The sequence below is a fragment of the Ixodes scapularis genome, unplaced genomic scaffold (assembly GCF_016920785.2).
Source record: "Ixodes scapularis isolate PalLabHiFi unplaced genomic scaffold, ASM1692078v2 PGA_scaffold3__209_contigs__length_174095766, whole genome shotgun sequence".
NCBI classification, from domain to species: Eukaryota; Metazoa; Arthropoda; class Arachnida; order Ixodida; family Ixodidae; genus Ixodes; species Ixodes scapularis.
Genome location: NW_024609868.1, coordinates 39,758,127 through 39,773,100, shown reverse-complemented (window position 1 = coordinate 39,773,100; position 14,974 = coordinate 39,758,127). Strand labels below are relative to the sequence as shown.

The window sequence follows — 14,974 nt, the reverse complement described above, 5'->3', positions numbered from 1 at the left end:
CGGTTTTTTTCGGATTTGGCTCCGCTACAACACCGGCAGTGAAGTGGTCTTCTCGAACAGCTCGCTCCCCCCTCAAAGGCCACGTGAGAGCGTTTCTGAGCGGCCATTGGCGGCGCCCTCAGAGTAATTGACAGGACTCGGCAAAGTTTCAGCAAAAGCTCGCTCCAGAAGCGAGGTGTACGCGCAACTTTTTTTGGATGCGCGCGTCCTTTTCGGACTCGTTCAGACGGTGCAACCATTTCGCGAAACTACGTTTCGCGACACTAGATGCTCGAGAAAAATGCATCGTGTGAACGGGCCTTAAGAGCGCAATGATTTCAATTTTCCACCGTGCTCATTACAAGCACCATCGAACTTGTTGTTCGTAAGGTAATGACGTCACGATGGGAACCATAGGAGACTGCCACCAAAACATCGCGGCGCTAAAAGACAAAGACCCGCGCAGGACATCATCGTTAGTGGATTCTAAATTGCATTTTTTTTACGTGTCATTTTGTTTTGCGACGCGTTATCGCGGTAATAGACCCTTTTTAAAGGTGCGCTCCACATAGCAGTCTCAAGTGACTTCCCCCCTCTCCCTCCCCTCCCCTCCTTCTCCCCTCAAAAAAAAAAAAAGAAAGCGCTGCTGGTCGCCGCGGCGTCTGTGTTTGCGCGTTTGGAATGCCGAGGAATGGTGCCTTTGGAATCCTAATCGCTGAACAGAGCCTTATTAAAAGTCTGAGCCATCTCGGACAGAAGTTCTAAAAGTGTCTGCTTTGATGGCTCTGACGTGAGAACAAAATCTCCCGTAAATCCGGGACCCTCAACTTTATTCAGTGAGGGTAACGTACATGGGGCAATTTTCAAGCTGCTGCTTGGCGCTTTTGAAGTCTTAAGATTTTAAGGGCATTCTCCGATGGTGGTGCTTGACTCCGCTTGTCTTATGTACAATGTACAAGATCTAAAAAAGAAAAATATATATATATATTGCAGTTTTTTTTTTTTTTTTTTTTTTTTTTTTTTTTTTTTTTTACCGGAGAAATAAACTAGGCATCGGCGAACGCTCATTCTGCGCTCAAAGGTAACGCTCGAGGTCACAACCGGATGCCCAAGTTTCAGCCCGATCCGATACCTTATTCAAAACTTATAAGTGACTTTCTGAAAATTTAAATGGGGAGAATGGAGCCCATTTTCGGCCCGTTTTCGGTTTCTGGTGCCATAGAGCACCATGTATTCGAAAAGTCCGACGGCCGCCATTTTCCCATTTAAATTTTCAGAAACTTGCTTATACCTTTTGAATAAGGTATCGGATCGGGCTGAAACTTTGGCATCTGGTTGTGACCTGTAGCGCAACCTTTGGGCGGAGAATCAGCGTTCGGCGTTACCTAGTTTATTTTTGCGGTAAAACAAAATATAATAAAAAAAAGACTGTATTTTTTTTTTCGTGTGACACCCTGTATATGGTTACGTTTACATGGATGCGACCGTAGAGCATTGAATCGAGTTAGCGTATTGAATTCAATTTAACCACTGCGTCTACATGGATTCGAATCGACCGGCGGCGACACCTCGCGTCGAATAATTACAGCGCACCCCACGTGACCTGTCGGGTTTTGGGGAGGGGGGGGGGGGGGGGGGGGGGGGGACTAGTGGAGTTCATCGGTGGCTACTCGGTCTGGACGGTGGTACAAAACGGAGAGGGGGAGGACCTTTCTCCAGTCCCTCCTTCTCCCCCTTCCCAGACCCGATTCGGTTCGCTAGTTTTCATGAAGGTCTCTGTTCGGCTTGAAAATCTCAAACCAACCTCTTCAAACGGATCGGATCGGACTCGATTCAATGCGCTTGGATAGCGAATCGAGGCGTTTACGTGGGACGATTCGATACGCTAACTCGGTTCGATGCGCTACTGTCGTATCCATGTAAACGCCGCCTTACTAGAGCAGTGTGACGGCGGCTTTACGGACATTTGCGGCCGGCGGCAGCCCCGCTTCTGTCCGGCGGCCTCGCGTGTGTCCTGTGTGAACGCGACGAAGCATGCGTGACGGCGGCCGCCTTGTGCGCAGATATAGAGACGAGACCGACCACCTGGCCGGCGGGTCTTCGGCGGACCGCGTGTGACGCCTAATCGAGCGCCGCATCGACCTACGCCAGGTCGATCTGCCCGACGCGTACGCTCTTAGAAAAAAGGGTATATATATATTCCTCCCTAAAGGGGATCTTGTAAGCTATGTTCCTTCAGAAAGGGAGACACCTGCGATCCCAAAAGCAGCGCAATAACACCGCATTAAAAAAAAAAAAAAAAAGAAAACCTTGAGGAAGAAGGAAAAAAAAATGGGGGAGAAGGCCCTAACTTCTTTCCGAACCGACCAGAATATCCCTACTGCAAGGAGAATGAGCCATCGGACGTCATACGCCTTTGGGAGTTCGCCAACTTGTGAGAAGAAGCCAAGCAATACCATAATTGAACGAAGGGCCCCAGAATGTTGAAGGCTGGATGAAGCCGATGGAGGATGAAGTCTGACCATGCTGAAATCCGTAATCTCCTTGTTGGAAAAAGCGGGTATCTGCAAAACCCTTTTACTACACCCAAAGGGGTTATAAACGTTTATCTATCCATCCACTTTTTTTACAATCTCCTACGCATTATTTTTTTTTACCGTGAATTCGAAATTCTTTTAGTGTTATAAACTTATAAGGGGACTATTTATCGTGGATAGTGCGTAAATTTTACCTCGCAAACACCGTAGAATCTCGAGTCTGTATAGTTCTAGGCAGTTCCAGGGTAACACGAGGGATGGCGGCAGTGTGCCAGGTGCGTTCTGTCGTGGTAAGCATTTACGGGAGAACGCGACGCACACGAGCCCATTCCAACGCAAACGTGTGGACTATAGCCTGAAGAGTGTGCTACGACCCCGTTCGTTTCGTATATTATCTGCTGGATGACGCTGCTCAAGTTACTGACACGGGTGGCCAAACTGCGGCTCGCGGGTAAGCACCTCCCGGCGAGGTCAAAATAAAAGGAATATAGAATAAAAAAAATAAAAAAAAGCTCGTTTGTTATGGCGGTTGTGCCACCATCCGTACGTCGAACGATACGGGTTAAGAGCGTCAGGGTCAGTGACATAATGACCAATCGTTTTATGAGCGGAAATCGTTGCAAACACAAACTAGAATTAAAATAAAAATGAAAACTTCACGCCCCCTTTTTTATTGCGGCTCTTCACATTAAATGGATATTTTCTTAATGCTCTTTACATATGGCCGCCTGGCCACCCCTGATTCGTGCGTCTCATTTTCACGGGGGCGCGCGATAATAAAACCTCAACTAAGAACACCACTGATGTCACCAATACTGCTTATGAAACGAATTAAAGTCCGTGTTTCGGTTGCCATTGGGCGTTCTTTACGCTGGCTTCGTTGAGCATGATCGCGGTCACGTTTTGCGGGCTATTTCGGTCGCGGTAGTACGTTTTGCAGGCTGCTTCGTTTGCTTTTCACTGCGCGTTTAGACGCTTGAATTTAAAGGGTAATGAATGGTTGTATAACTTAGTGGGCGTTCCGTTCTTGTTGATGGCTGTTGGCACCGAGGAAAAGGGAGTTGGCAGGAGCTTGCAATACGCAGTTCTGCGCCAGCTCAGGTTTGACAGTTGAGAGGAATGAGAAAGTGTATGTGAGAGAAAGTGAAAATAAGTAAGTAAGCATATTAGTACGAAGTGGTTTCACGAAATGTCCCGGCTGGTGCCGAACCTAAGAGGTCCCTAACGAGCTTCAGAACCGCATACCTTCGCGCGAATAAAAATGCACATGTAGTTGATTGTTCGCTAGTATGCACATATAGTGGATTGTTCTCTAGTGTAGTTCTCACTAGATTTCGGGCCGGTGAGGCTTGCGGAATTTCTGAATGGTTCGGTCCAAATCGAAACATCTGAACGGATTTTTTTTTTTTTTAATGTAAATGAATTAACATTGATGAAAGGGAACTTCGTGCAGTCCAATGGTTCGCGCATTTCACGCTCCATTATTTCTCCGTCTTAGGCTGGTTCAGTGACGCCGACTACTGTATGAAGGCGAAGCTATGTGCAAGTAGAAATTCTTTTCGTCCCACGCAAGGGTTGAGAGGAATGTCAGGCGGCCTGTGAGCGTAAAAAGCGGCGCCGCTCGACATTGTTTTATACGGTGCGGTGATGACCAGGGTGGCCGCAGCCGCCTCGCGACGACGGGCCGTCATCGATTCGTCGAGCGGCACTTTTCGCGCCGTTGTTCCTTTCATCATCTCGCGCTAATTCAGCGCGACTAATGATGGCCATAGGTTTGTGTGTCAATATGGGCGCGGTCCCCTATACGTGGAATCTGGGATTATACCCTTATCGTATACCGTCACACCAGCCCAAGTTTGTTTTGGCTTTTTTTTTTTAACCAGAACTCACTAAAAGTTGACATTCTTTGTATTTTATTTTGTCGTGGTTTTATTTGAAGGGGGAATGAAAAGAATCGGGTGGAGCTCAAGAACTGGCGTATATATATATATATATATATATATATATATATATATATATATATATATATATATATATATATATATATATTTATATATATATACATATATATATCGCTTAGCAATTTGTCGAGAACGTCATCGGGTCGGGATTTTAATCTGGCTGACTGAAGTCCCATTAAGGCCGTTAAGCGGGACCGTTTTAAGTGCCTCGACTATCCCCGGCAAAATTTTCCATTCCTGACTCAGATTTTGCTGCAATGTACCATTTTTCGCGCAGTTTTTTTTTTTTATTTCATTAATATTTTGTTATACTTCTAGTGTACTGGTCAGTGATCGTTTGAGCCAAGGTTATTCATTTCCATTTTTTCTTTGCTAGCCTCATCTACTATCTCTCTCTATCTCTTTGTCCACTTCGTGTCTTTCTTTTTGTCTATTTTCCCTCTTGTTCTTTCGCCTTTGCCTCTGTTCTTCATTTGACCTCGCCTGTAAACTTCCACACTAGCAACGGAAAGAGAAGCGAGCTCGTAAACACTAAAAATCGAAACGATTAAAAAGATGGACAACACACACGCACAAAGGTACGTTAGCGTGTTACAATTTCTTTTTCTTAGCTTTAATTTTTCACAATGTCAAGCGATAAAAAAAAAAGGTTAGATTTGTTACGAGCAGATCGAACTGCATTGGGGGCACTTTGTCCAACTTGCTTTCCTCAGAGTTCGGTGTTTACCTTATACGACGAGGCACGTGGCAAAATAATTGGGGTTGTGTGGATATTTAGACAACGTGCAGTTGGTCAGCCATTTCAAAATTGCGAAAAGTCACTCGCTGTAGATGAAAAATATAGCCAGTGCAGTACAACCGTTAGCCTGGGGACTTTAACGTGCACCACGCAGTAGTGGTACAAGACCGCACGCCGGTACGATGCTCATTCAGGTGGAAACGGGCAAGGTAGGATACCCAGGATCCTGGGTTCTGCAGCGCGAGCTTTCGTTCCACGTGCTCCGAGCTGGTGTGCGCTGGCCCACTCGGCCACCGATCTTTTTTTCTTTATTGTCTGATTTTGACATGACAAAAACATATTTACATGACAGCTATATACAAATGAAAATATCAAGCCGTCATCCAGTCATTGGATGACGTTGACACATTAAAAGTCTCTTAACATCACTGGCGGTTCAATTCTTCTTGATAACCACTCAGGTGCGGTGACTTGTGTTTTAACGCCTTCGACGTACGGGATTGATCAGAATTCGAATGATTGTATCTGCTTCCTATTCAACCAGGCTTCTTCTTTCTTAGTTGCGTGTTCGGACAAGACTAAAATCGATCCCTAAAATCGAATTTCGATGCCAAGAACTCTCTACGTGGTTCGTTTCGTTAAATAAGTTTTTTTTTCTTTTATGTTTACACTACGTCGAACGTTTTATAAACAGAACCCGATCGCCCGACACGCGCAAGGGCCGACCTTCAACCGACGTGACATAAGAACGAAATGACCTAGAACCATTTTCCTCTCCTTGAAAAAATAAAAAAAAAAAGATAAAAAAAATACGCGGGCAAGCTGGTGAACTAACTCTACAATAATGATCCCGAGACTGGGCACACATATAAGAAAACGGACAACCTCACACACCTACTCAAAACACAGGTACTGATTTTATTTTACATCGTCACATGTTTATACAATCGTCCACCCTCCCCGAAGGTTAAGAAACCGTTTTTGCTTTCTCCCTAATTTTTAGGTTTATGATCTCGGTGTTGCTCTCCTAATTTCTCTAACCGTATAAAGGAAGGAATTCGATCGTCGCGGGAAACCGGTGTCCTCCGACGTGTGGACCTTTCGATTTGCTGCAGCCGACTTCGACCGGCCTATCGATCATCCATTAGCGGCGACGGAATACAATCTAGCCCGACGGTGTTCGCAGAGAAAGGCCCTGGCACAACCCTCGCGTTTCCTGTACGTCCCATTCGTCATGCGACTGTAGGACTGTACATCCTTCCAGCGAATGGACTGTTTCCCGTCGCGCGCACGCATGCGTCGCTGCCGTGCCGCACGAGAAGAGACTCGGCTGCACCGACGAATGGCGTTCGAAGAACAAACAGCTTCTGGCAATTTCTGCCTGTCACGCCATGCCCGGCCTGATGTTTTTACCGTTCGCTTAGACCGACCCTGGCACGGAAGGCGGCCACTTTGGTACGCGCGGTACGGGGGCATGGGCCGCAATGCAATGCCGGTCCCGCGACTGCGAGACAGGCATATTGCAGTACTGTTTTTACTGTTTACTGTTTTTTATTTATATGTTTCTCGATTTGTTTTTGTCGGTCTGGTGGGTCCTGCGACAAAGTGCTTCGTGCAAACTTCCCTTCTATTTTATTTGTTTTAGTTGCGGATAATATTTTGAAACAACAAGATCATTTAAGTTTTTATTCGTGCTATTTTTTGTTTTTAATGTAAGTGGTTCGGATAGAGAGTAACTTTCTGGTTTCTTGATTGCACTCATTTGCAACCTAAGAAGCGCAGCGCGAAGTGACTCTAAATTACGGTGGAAGAAGAGATAGGTTTTTAAACGGCGCGCCGCCTCGCCACGGAACAAGTTCGTCGAAAATTCGCTCGCATTTCTGACAAACGCCGCGAGGCGCGCAACATGGCTATAGGTAGGGTTCCGCGTTTTCGGTTTTTATTTTTTCAAAATTCGGCGTACTTTTTTCGGTGTTTATTTTAAAATTTGGTTTTCGGTTTTTTTTTTTCGGTGTATATTCGTTCTCAAGATATTTTACCGTTTTTTTTCGGTGAACATGAAAGAAACACCATTGGACATGGGAACAGATGATCACTCAAAGAATAACGGCACATATATATTTGTGGTCTTCGCTACAACTTCCGTCAGGACACACTTCAAAATCGCGGAATTCGCGTGCATAATCTTGAGCACGCTTCTTTTTCCTTCCCATTCTGGCGGCGTGACCGTCTGAGGTGATGACCGTACAGAAACCAGTGAAATGGCAAAACAAAATCTATTGTGTTTATGTTTTTAACCACAGGGAAGTTTGAGAGAGGGTGATAAGAAAGTATCAACGGCTTTCCTCGATGTCTTAAGTGCATGACACCCGAACTTTTTTTAAGAACAGGCACTTAACAAACTAAGCCCGATCACAGAAAGGACACAGATGTCCCGCGAAAGCCAATCCAAGACCTCTTTTGTTGCATGTTGAACCTTGGAAGAGGGCAATCACGAAGACGTTACACCATGTCGAACCTTGCAAAGCCTTCTCTCCCCTCCCCCCTCCCCCACCCACCTCTCTCCCCTCCCCCTCCCCCCCTCCCCCACCCACCACCCCTCCCCCACCCCACCACCAACTAACCTTTTTTGGTTATAACCGAATTTTAGAAAACGGATTAGACGTACTTTTATCGGTTTATGCCTTAAACGCTTAACTTACAAACTGGCCTTTTTCGGTTAAAACCGAATTTCCAAAAATGAATTCGGCGTACTTTTATCGGTTTAAATTGAAAACTCCGAACTAGCTATAGGTATATGGGCCTCGAAGAAGCGTCCTCATTCGCCCGCGCCTTATATATAGACTGACAGTGCTCTCGCCTGGAGCCGAGCGAAGCCCGAGTAAAATTTCGACCATCTTTCCGGCCTCGTTCAGACTCCTGTATGTCTCTCCCTCTCTCCTATACCGTGGTCTAGAAAGCACGCATTTTACAGCCAATCAGGGTGCCGCGTTAGCCAACAAGAACATTAGAAGTGACGCGCTGCGCTTCTTAGCTGTCAGCGGCTTGTGTACTTCGCGCTTCGTATAAATTAAGCGCAAAACTTGGATTTCTTTTCTTTCTTTTTTTTTTTCTCGAGGTGACAACGATATTGTACTTCGTTTCAAATATTGAGTCCGACCGCAGCATTGGCGAAAGTGCCTGGTCAGGGCGCGCGTTGCCTTTCTGCATTTGATACATAAGCGGCGAAAGCAATCACTCGCGGTGAACGTGCTGCCATCCTGCGGTTTGCTCCTCCGTGCCTGATCCGTTTGGGCGGCGATACCGAACGCACAAAGACGACGCGCTGAGACAGCCACGTTATAAACGCCGTTCGCACACTTGCAACCGAGTAGGACCGAGAGACAGGACCGGTCTTGTCTCTCGGTCCTACTCGGTTGCAAGTGTGTGAATGGCGTCTCACTAAAAACTGTGCAGTACCGGTACTGCACCGTTAAAGTCAGACGGAGTATAGTATTTCCTTTTTCTCAAGGCTTCTTTCTCTCTCTCTCCCTCTCTTTCTCTCTGTATAGCAACTGGAAAGCTGTCTTTCTTTTTGTCTTCCTTTCTTTCTTTAAAAGCCGGCGTTCAAGCTCGTATTTCTGCAGGGCGTTGCGTCGCGACGCTTTTTCCCTCAAACTGAAAGCGTCAACGACAGGCTAAAGGCGTCAATTGTTTTCCCGCTTCCGCCATTTTCTTTTTGTGTCTTGCTGGGCGATTGTAACGCCAGTGCCTAATTAGCATATGCCTGGAATATGGATCGATAGTTTCGCTCCGTTCCCATAACGCCTTCCCCGTTCCGAGTTATGCGGGTTTTACGTGTCAGGTTTTTATTTATGTATTTATAGTTATTAACTTTTTCTAGTGGGTGTGTTTTATGTTAATAAATAGCGCGGTCGTTCGCGGCGCGTTGAATTCGCTTCGACTTATTGATTCCCGCTCCAACGTTTCCTTCAAAAAAACAAAACATAAAAAAGTACCCGCTCATACACAAAGAAAGAAAAATGTATGTACAGGGTGTTTCACGTAAAACAGACAGAAATTCCTAAAATAAAGTGTATTCGAGGTAAAACGATAATTCTTTCGGGACCGCATTACTCGTGGCGTTGACGTCATAAAATGCGTGATACTTACTAATTAGTTCGCTAATTAACTAAAAATGAATAATGAACTTTTAGTTCGGGAAAATAGACATTGTTTCAAATAGAAACTTGCTGAGCGTCATCGAAAAACACTAAATCAGTAATTTGCAGAAAGACTTTGAGCGCGTGAGAAGCGTAGTAGTGCACCGTGCGCGTGAGAAGCGTAGTAGCCGTCGGCGTAACCGCGAGGTCACGTGTGTCCCCCCCCCCCCCCGAGGTCACGTGACCCATCAGTGACGTCATCCGCATCGTCATCGTCCCCGATGACGTCATCAGTGACGTCACTGATGCCGTCATCCGCATCGTCAACATCAGCGACGACACTGATGACATCATCGGCATCCGCATCGTCATTGTCACCGATGACGTCATCGTAATCGTCACGTGACCCCTATGGGGTCACATGACCCCCGTGAGGTCACGTGACCCTCGTGAGACAACTGCGGCGCCGCTCTGAGAGAGGAGTATCAGACAGGATGAGGAGGTGAGGAGGAGGGAGGAAGGATATACCTTCCGCTCAGTACTCCTTCCCCTCCTCCTCCTCCTCAAGAGCTGCGCTCTAATCCGGCGTTGCAGGGCTTTCATTTTTTTTACATGATATGTATGACGACCTTTATTTTCCGTAGGGATGCCGAACACCTTTAGAATAGCTGTGGCTTGGGATTAACCCTCTGCTTTCCTGGTTAAAAATACGGTATGCATGTGCGAAGAGTGAAATTAGAGTTTAAAGCGAATATTGGTTTTGGTCGAAATATTTTCGCATTGAATATGGAATGCTTTTTTTTTTTTTTTAGCATTTCATGACCGCACCATGCTTAAACGAAAACGCAGCTTAACTTGTGGAGCTTGTTGCCAAGCATCCACTTGTCCATTTCTATAAGATAAATTAATTTCTAAGGTAAGTTAATCCGGATGTCCAGTCCCTACATTGGGATGGCAAGTAAACGACGGATTTGACATAAGATTAAACCTATAGAGATGTCCAGTTATAGACCAACTCAACTCAGTGACGTCACGTCAATGCGGTGGCGCTGCTGTCTGTACTGCGCATGCAAGCGCTTGAGTACTCTCGAATTTGTTTTCTGCAAATGCACCTGGTGTGGGCAAAGCCGGCTTGTTTGTAAACACTGTGTTGGTGTATAACTAACCAAGGGAATCTATAAATATTCTTGCTGTATGCAAATAAAGTTTTTAAGTTACGTATGGATTGGCACAGGTTGTCAGGGTCATCTCTTTAACATATACTCGTGCATGCCAGTTTAATCTTGAAAATTGTACTGCAATGTCGATATCAACATTCACGAAGTTTTCGTTTGTTTTAGATACATAAGGCGCGCGCATGAACCGTCCTGCTTTGGAAATGAGCTTTCCTCCTAAGGACGCGGCTGAAGATTTTTTATTTTTCAAACGTGCAGATGGCGGCGTGTTACCCCGTTGAGTGCGCTCGTTACCAGACACCGGTACGCTGCGGAGAAGCAACACCCGCGGAGCTCGTTTCCGTCGGTGGTGGTTCTCCTCATTGCACCGATGTTCCGTAAGAGGCACGCTCAACGTGCTAACCGGCGCATTCAACATTAAAAACGAACAAACGAATATTGCAGTTTATTTCGAAGCGAATATCGAAAAACGTGCTATTCGAAACTAATATTCGAATATTCGCATCAACACTCAAAGACGGCAAACGGAAGTGGCACTTTGGATGAACCACGGTGTCCCGTTAATCCCTATCGTAGTAACTGACAGCTTAAAAATCGGGGGGCGCGGCCTATTATGATCAAGATTTGTGATTGGTTCTTCGATGTTCTCATCTACAAATGCCGCTACCTCATTGGTTGTGAAGCGATATAATAAGATGCTCCGGATTCGCCACGCCCTACTTTTTTTAAGCTGTCAGTATAAGTAGTCCAGCATACCATCAGGCAGCAATGCATTCGTGCTGCCCTTGGTTCTACTCGTTCAAGCGTCCCCGCTTAATTAATCGCTCTTTTTTGCCTTTTTTTTTTAAGGTGAAAGCGAGGTGCGCGCGCGTTGCCGCCACCGCGCTCTCAGGGCGAGTTATTTTTAACGACCGAGACTGGCCCGTCTGGATCGTGCGGCGGCGGCGGATTTCGCTTCAATGCCGAAACTGAAATGAAGCAAGCGCGCTAATTTTCCCAAAGTGTGCGTACAACCCGCCACGGACGCGGTTTCCGTTGCGGCGACGCGCGAGCGTGCTCGGTGGCGAACTGCTCGCCGTAATTAGTCGCGCATTCAGAGAGACCGTGCATAGTAGTTGATTAACTGATATTGTTTCGTTGGCCGCGTCCTTACCGGTGTACCTTTTCTCTCCGCTTTTACAGGTAGTCCTGGTATTCCTGTTAAGCATAGCATCCCTCATAATCTATTTCATTGACGCTTCAAGGTGAGTGTGCTGCCGGTTTATTTCCTTCTCTCGCTGTATCTTTCACTCTCTCCCTTTCTGTGTCTTCCTTTTGTCAACGTTTGATTTCGTAAACTTCGCCAACTTAGCACTTTCAGTGCCATCGATGACTAAAAAGCCGTAGTGCCGATTTTTTTACGTCACTCGCCGAAGGCCAAAACGAGTCACGGATTGGACACGAATGCTGGGTCAGCGTTTGGATGGGGTTTACGTTATCTGTGATTGAACGCGACCTGCGGCCTTACGCTGACGCAGGACTCGTGTTAAGCCTGTGCTGGCCCTCATTAGGTGACGTAGAGAGATCGGTACTTACATACAACCTTGCTGTCTAAGTGATGTTGGGTCTTGTAGGTTCGTTGTGCAAAAGGGTACGAGGGTCACGCTCTCTCCTTTTGCAACGTTTTCGATCTCGGAAGTTATCGCTTTAAACAATTTCGCAAGCGTTTTTCTTTTTCTTTCGGGGGTAACGAGCCGCGTTGGCGCATGAAGACGAAAATAGCGACAGCACTGCTCTTCTTCTTGCGCAAGTTAATTGAATCCAGCGCCGTTAAATTACTCTACGCAAAATTTCATCAGAAAATGAACGTGTTTTTGCGCAACCCAAAAATATTATCACTATCAAAACCAAAAAGAGGAAAGAAAAAAAAGAGAGAGAGCATACCACATGCGTAAAATTTTCAAATCTACCGCTAACATTTTTAAAACTTCGTCTTTTTTCTTCAAATTGTTCTTACGATATTTTTGGACTTTTCGCCTTTTTAGCCTGTTTTTTTATACTTAGCCAGAAAATCCTCCGGACAGAGCGTAACCATTCGCTTCACGTGTACCCGTGCTTCATCTGTGTCGTTCTGAAACCTGTCGTTACGTCTTCTACTTTGCGTGTGTCTTTCCTATTTTTCCCCTTCCTCTAAGCACTCGGGGCCTGCACGCGTTAGGGGTTCGCGAATAAAGGTTCGCATCGAAAAGCACTGCGACATTCATAACCTTCGTAATGCAGTTAAAAGCCCTGACGTGCCCACTTTCCCCGTACTGTTAAAGCTATAGTCACTATCGGCCTCTATGAAAGGCAGAGTGTTACAAGTCCCCAGCACCTTGTTATCGCTTCGCCGCCAATGAAATTGCGGCGGAAGCCGATAAAAAAACTCTCCGTACGTTTATTCGGTCCCCAGTGACTGCAGGAATGAAGCTGCGCTATTCGGTTCGAAGAACTGATTCGCGTACCGTTTTCCACAATGCCACTGCGCTAGGAAATGCGAGGGTAGAACGATCAGAATCAGCCCTTCACGAGCCGTGAGTTGCCGTGCATACATCCGTATTCCGTTTTTGGTGCAAGTATATAGTAAACCTTAAATACGCACGGGGCCAGATGTGCCTATATTTCTTAGGATATTTATATACGCGTACCTGGCAAGGTCGAACTTGGCGGCTTGTTCCGAGGCAAGGTAGTCTCTTGCAGCGTAATACGAGGCTGGATATAGCGAGGCAATCACGTGAAGGCAAAGCCTCCAACAAACCCGAGAATGAAGCTGTCGAGAAAAAAAAAAAAAAAACACCTGCGCGCGTTTGTCTTTTTTTTTTTTTTTTGCCCCTGTTTCGTGTTAGGCGCTTACATGGTCACTGGCAGCCTAAAAAACGCTGGGTGTGGCGACTCCCGTGCATATCATTATCGCCTAGCAGCCAATCAGATTACGGCATTGGCCGATAACAACTCCCAAGAACCAATCACGAAGCGAGGAGCGTGATTATATTAATAGGCCACGCCCCGCGTTTCTTAAAGGGAAGCAACAAAAAATCCTTAAATTCGAAAAAAAATTGTAGGCATCTTAAAAATGATGTGTCATGTTTTGTTTTTGATCTTATTAGTAGGAGCGTCGTAATCACCAATCAAATTTTCGACGTAGCCTCGCCCCCTGCTACGCGCGGAGCGCAGGAGAGCGCGAGAGCGGGAAAAGAAAACAAAAACCGTGTTCTTCGCTTACACCGTGCGAAGAAACGAAAAGGATAGGTGTAGCACGGTCGCGCAATGCGGGTAGAGTGGTGCCGTCACATACCCGAGGACGGAGGTGCGATGTGGCGTCGTGGATGCCACTGACGACTGCCACCAGTGATCCGTGAAGTAAGTGGGTAAGCCCGGTGGAAGTTTCGAAAACTATCCAACATAACGCGTAGCAACGGGACAGTGCAAAGATGGGACTGCGCATAACGCGAGTAATGTTTGAAAACAAGTCTTTCGATCAGACGACGCGATGATTCGCCCTTTGTCGCGCAATTCTTGGCGGAACGCCAGGGCTCTCCTCTTTGCTTGACTTCGCTCGCTTCGCGCGGCACGGACGGCCGACTTCCCTCTCTTTGCGGAAAGAGGGGAGAGAAAAAAAAATTTTTTTCCATTTTTCGCGCGCGCGGCGACGACAAGCGGCGAGGACGAAATCTCTGCAAAGTGTCGACCATAAAGAATTATGACCATAAAGCTTTCGCTTTAAAGCTAGCAAAAGTGACGTCATCAGCGTCGTCCGATGACCTTTGCTCGCCACGAAGCTGGCTCGAGGATGCCGTCAGTGACGTCACGACGCTTTGGATAGATAACAGACGGCGGAGAGGCTCGCCGCATGCCCTGCGGCAACCGCTGCACGTATTTTAAAAAAAAAAATAAATGCGGTTTACGTTTACTTTTGCCCAAGTTAATTACAATAAATAAATTATTAAGACAAAAGAAAAAAGTTTTGAAGTTTGTTTTTAACCCTGATGTTTGGAAATGGCTTGAGCTTCCATTTAGAGGGAAGCTAAAACTCCTGGGGGAGTCAGTTATCGCACTTAAACAAAAATGAACGGAAACATTTCTTTTTATTGCGTGCAGCAATTGCCGCAGGGAACGTGACGAGCCTCTCTGTCGCCTGTTAACTGTTAAAAATCCCTAAGCTGGCTAAGTGGGGAGCAAAGGCCATCGTACCCCGCCGATGACTTTCACTTTTGCCAGTTTTTCTCTCCGCTCTCGCGCTCTCCTGCCCTTGGCACACCGCAACGGGTGAGGCTACGTCGAAATTTTAATTGGCGATTACGACGCTCCCACTAAAACATAAAAAGCAAACTTAAGACGTATAATTTTTAAGGTTGCCTACGTTAAAGTTTTCAGTTGTTCTTTTCAATTCAAGGACCTATTCAGCTTCCCTTTTTAGGCGCTC

The 14,974-nt window shown here is 46.2% G+C and overlaps 1 protein-coding gene across 8 annotated transcripts in view; it reads left to right on the top strand.

Moving 5' to 3' along the window:
- The window catches only part of LOC8031649 (calcium-activated potassium channel slowpoke), a 187,180-nt gene that overhangs the window by 94,852 nt on the left and 77,354 nt on the right, over window positions 1–14,974 (top strand). For all 8 annotated transcript variants that reach the window (XM_040499761.2, XM_040207174.3, XM_040207170.3 and 5 more), the window contains exon 2: window positions 11,716–11,777. In XM_040499761.2, coding sequence (XP_040355695.1) covers window positions 11,716–11,777 — 62 coding nt within the window. The remainder of the gene's footprint in view (window positions 1–11,715; window positions 11,778–14,974) is intronic.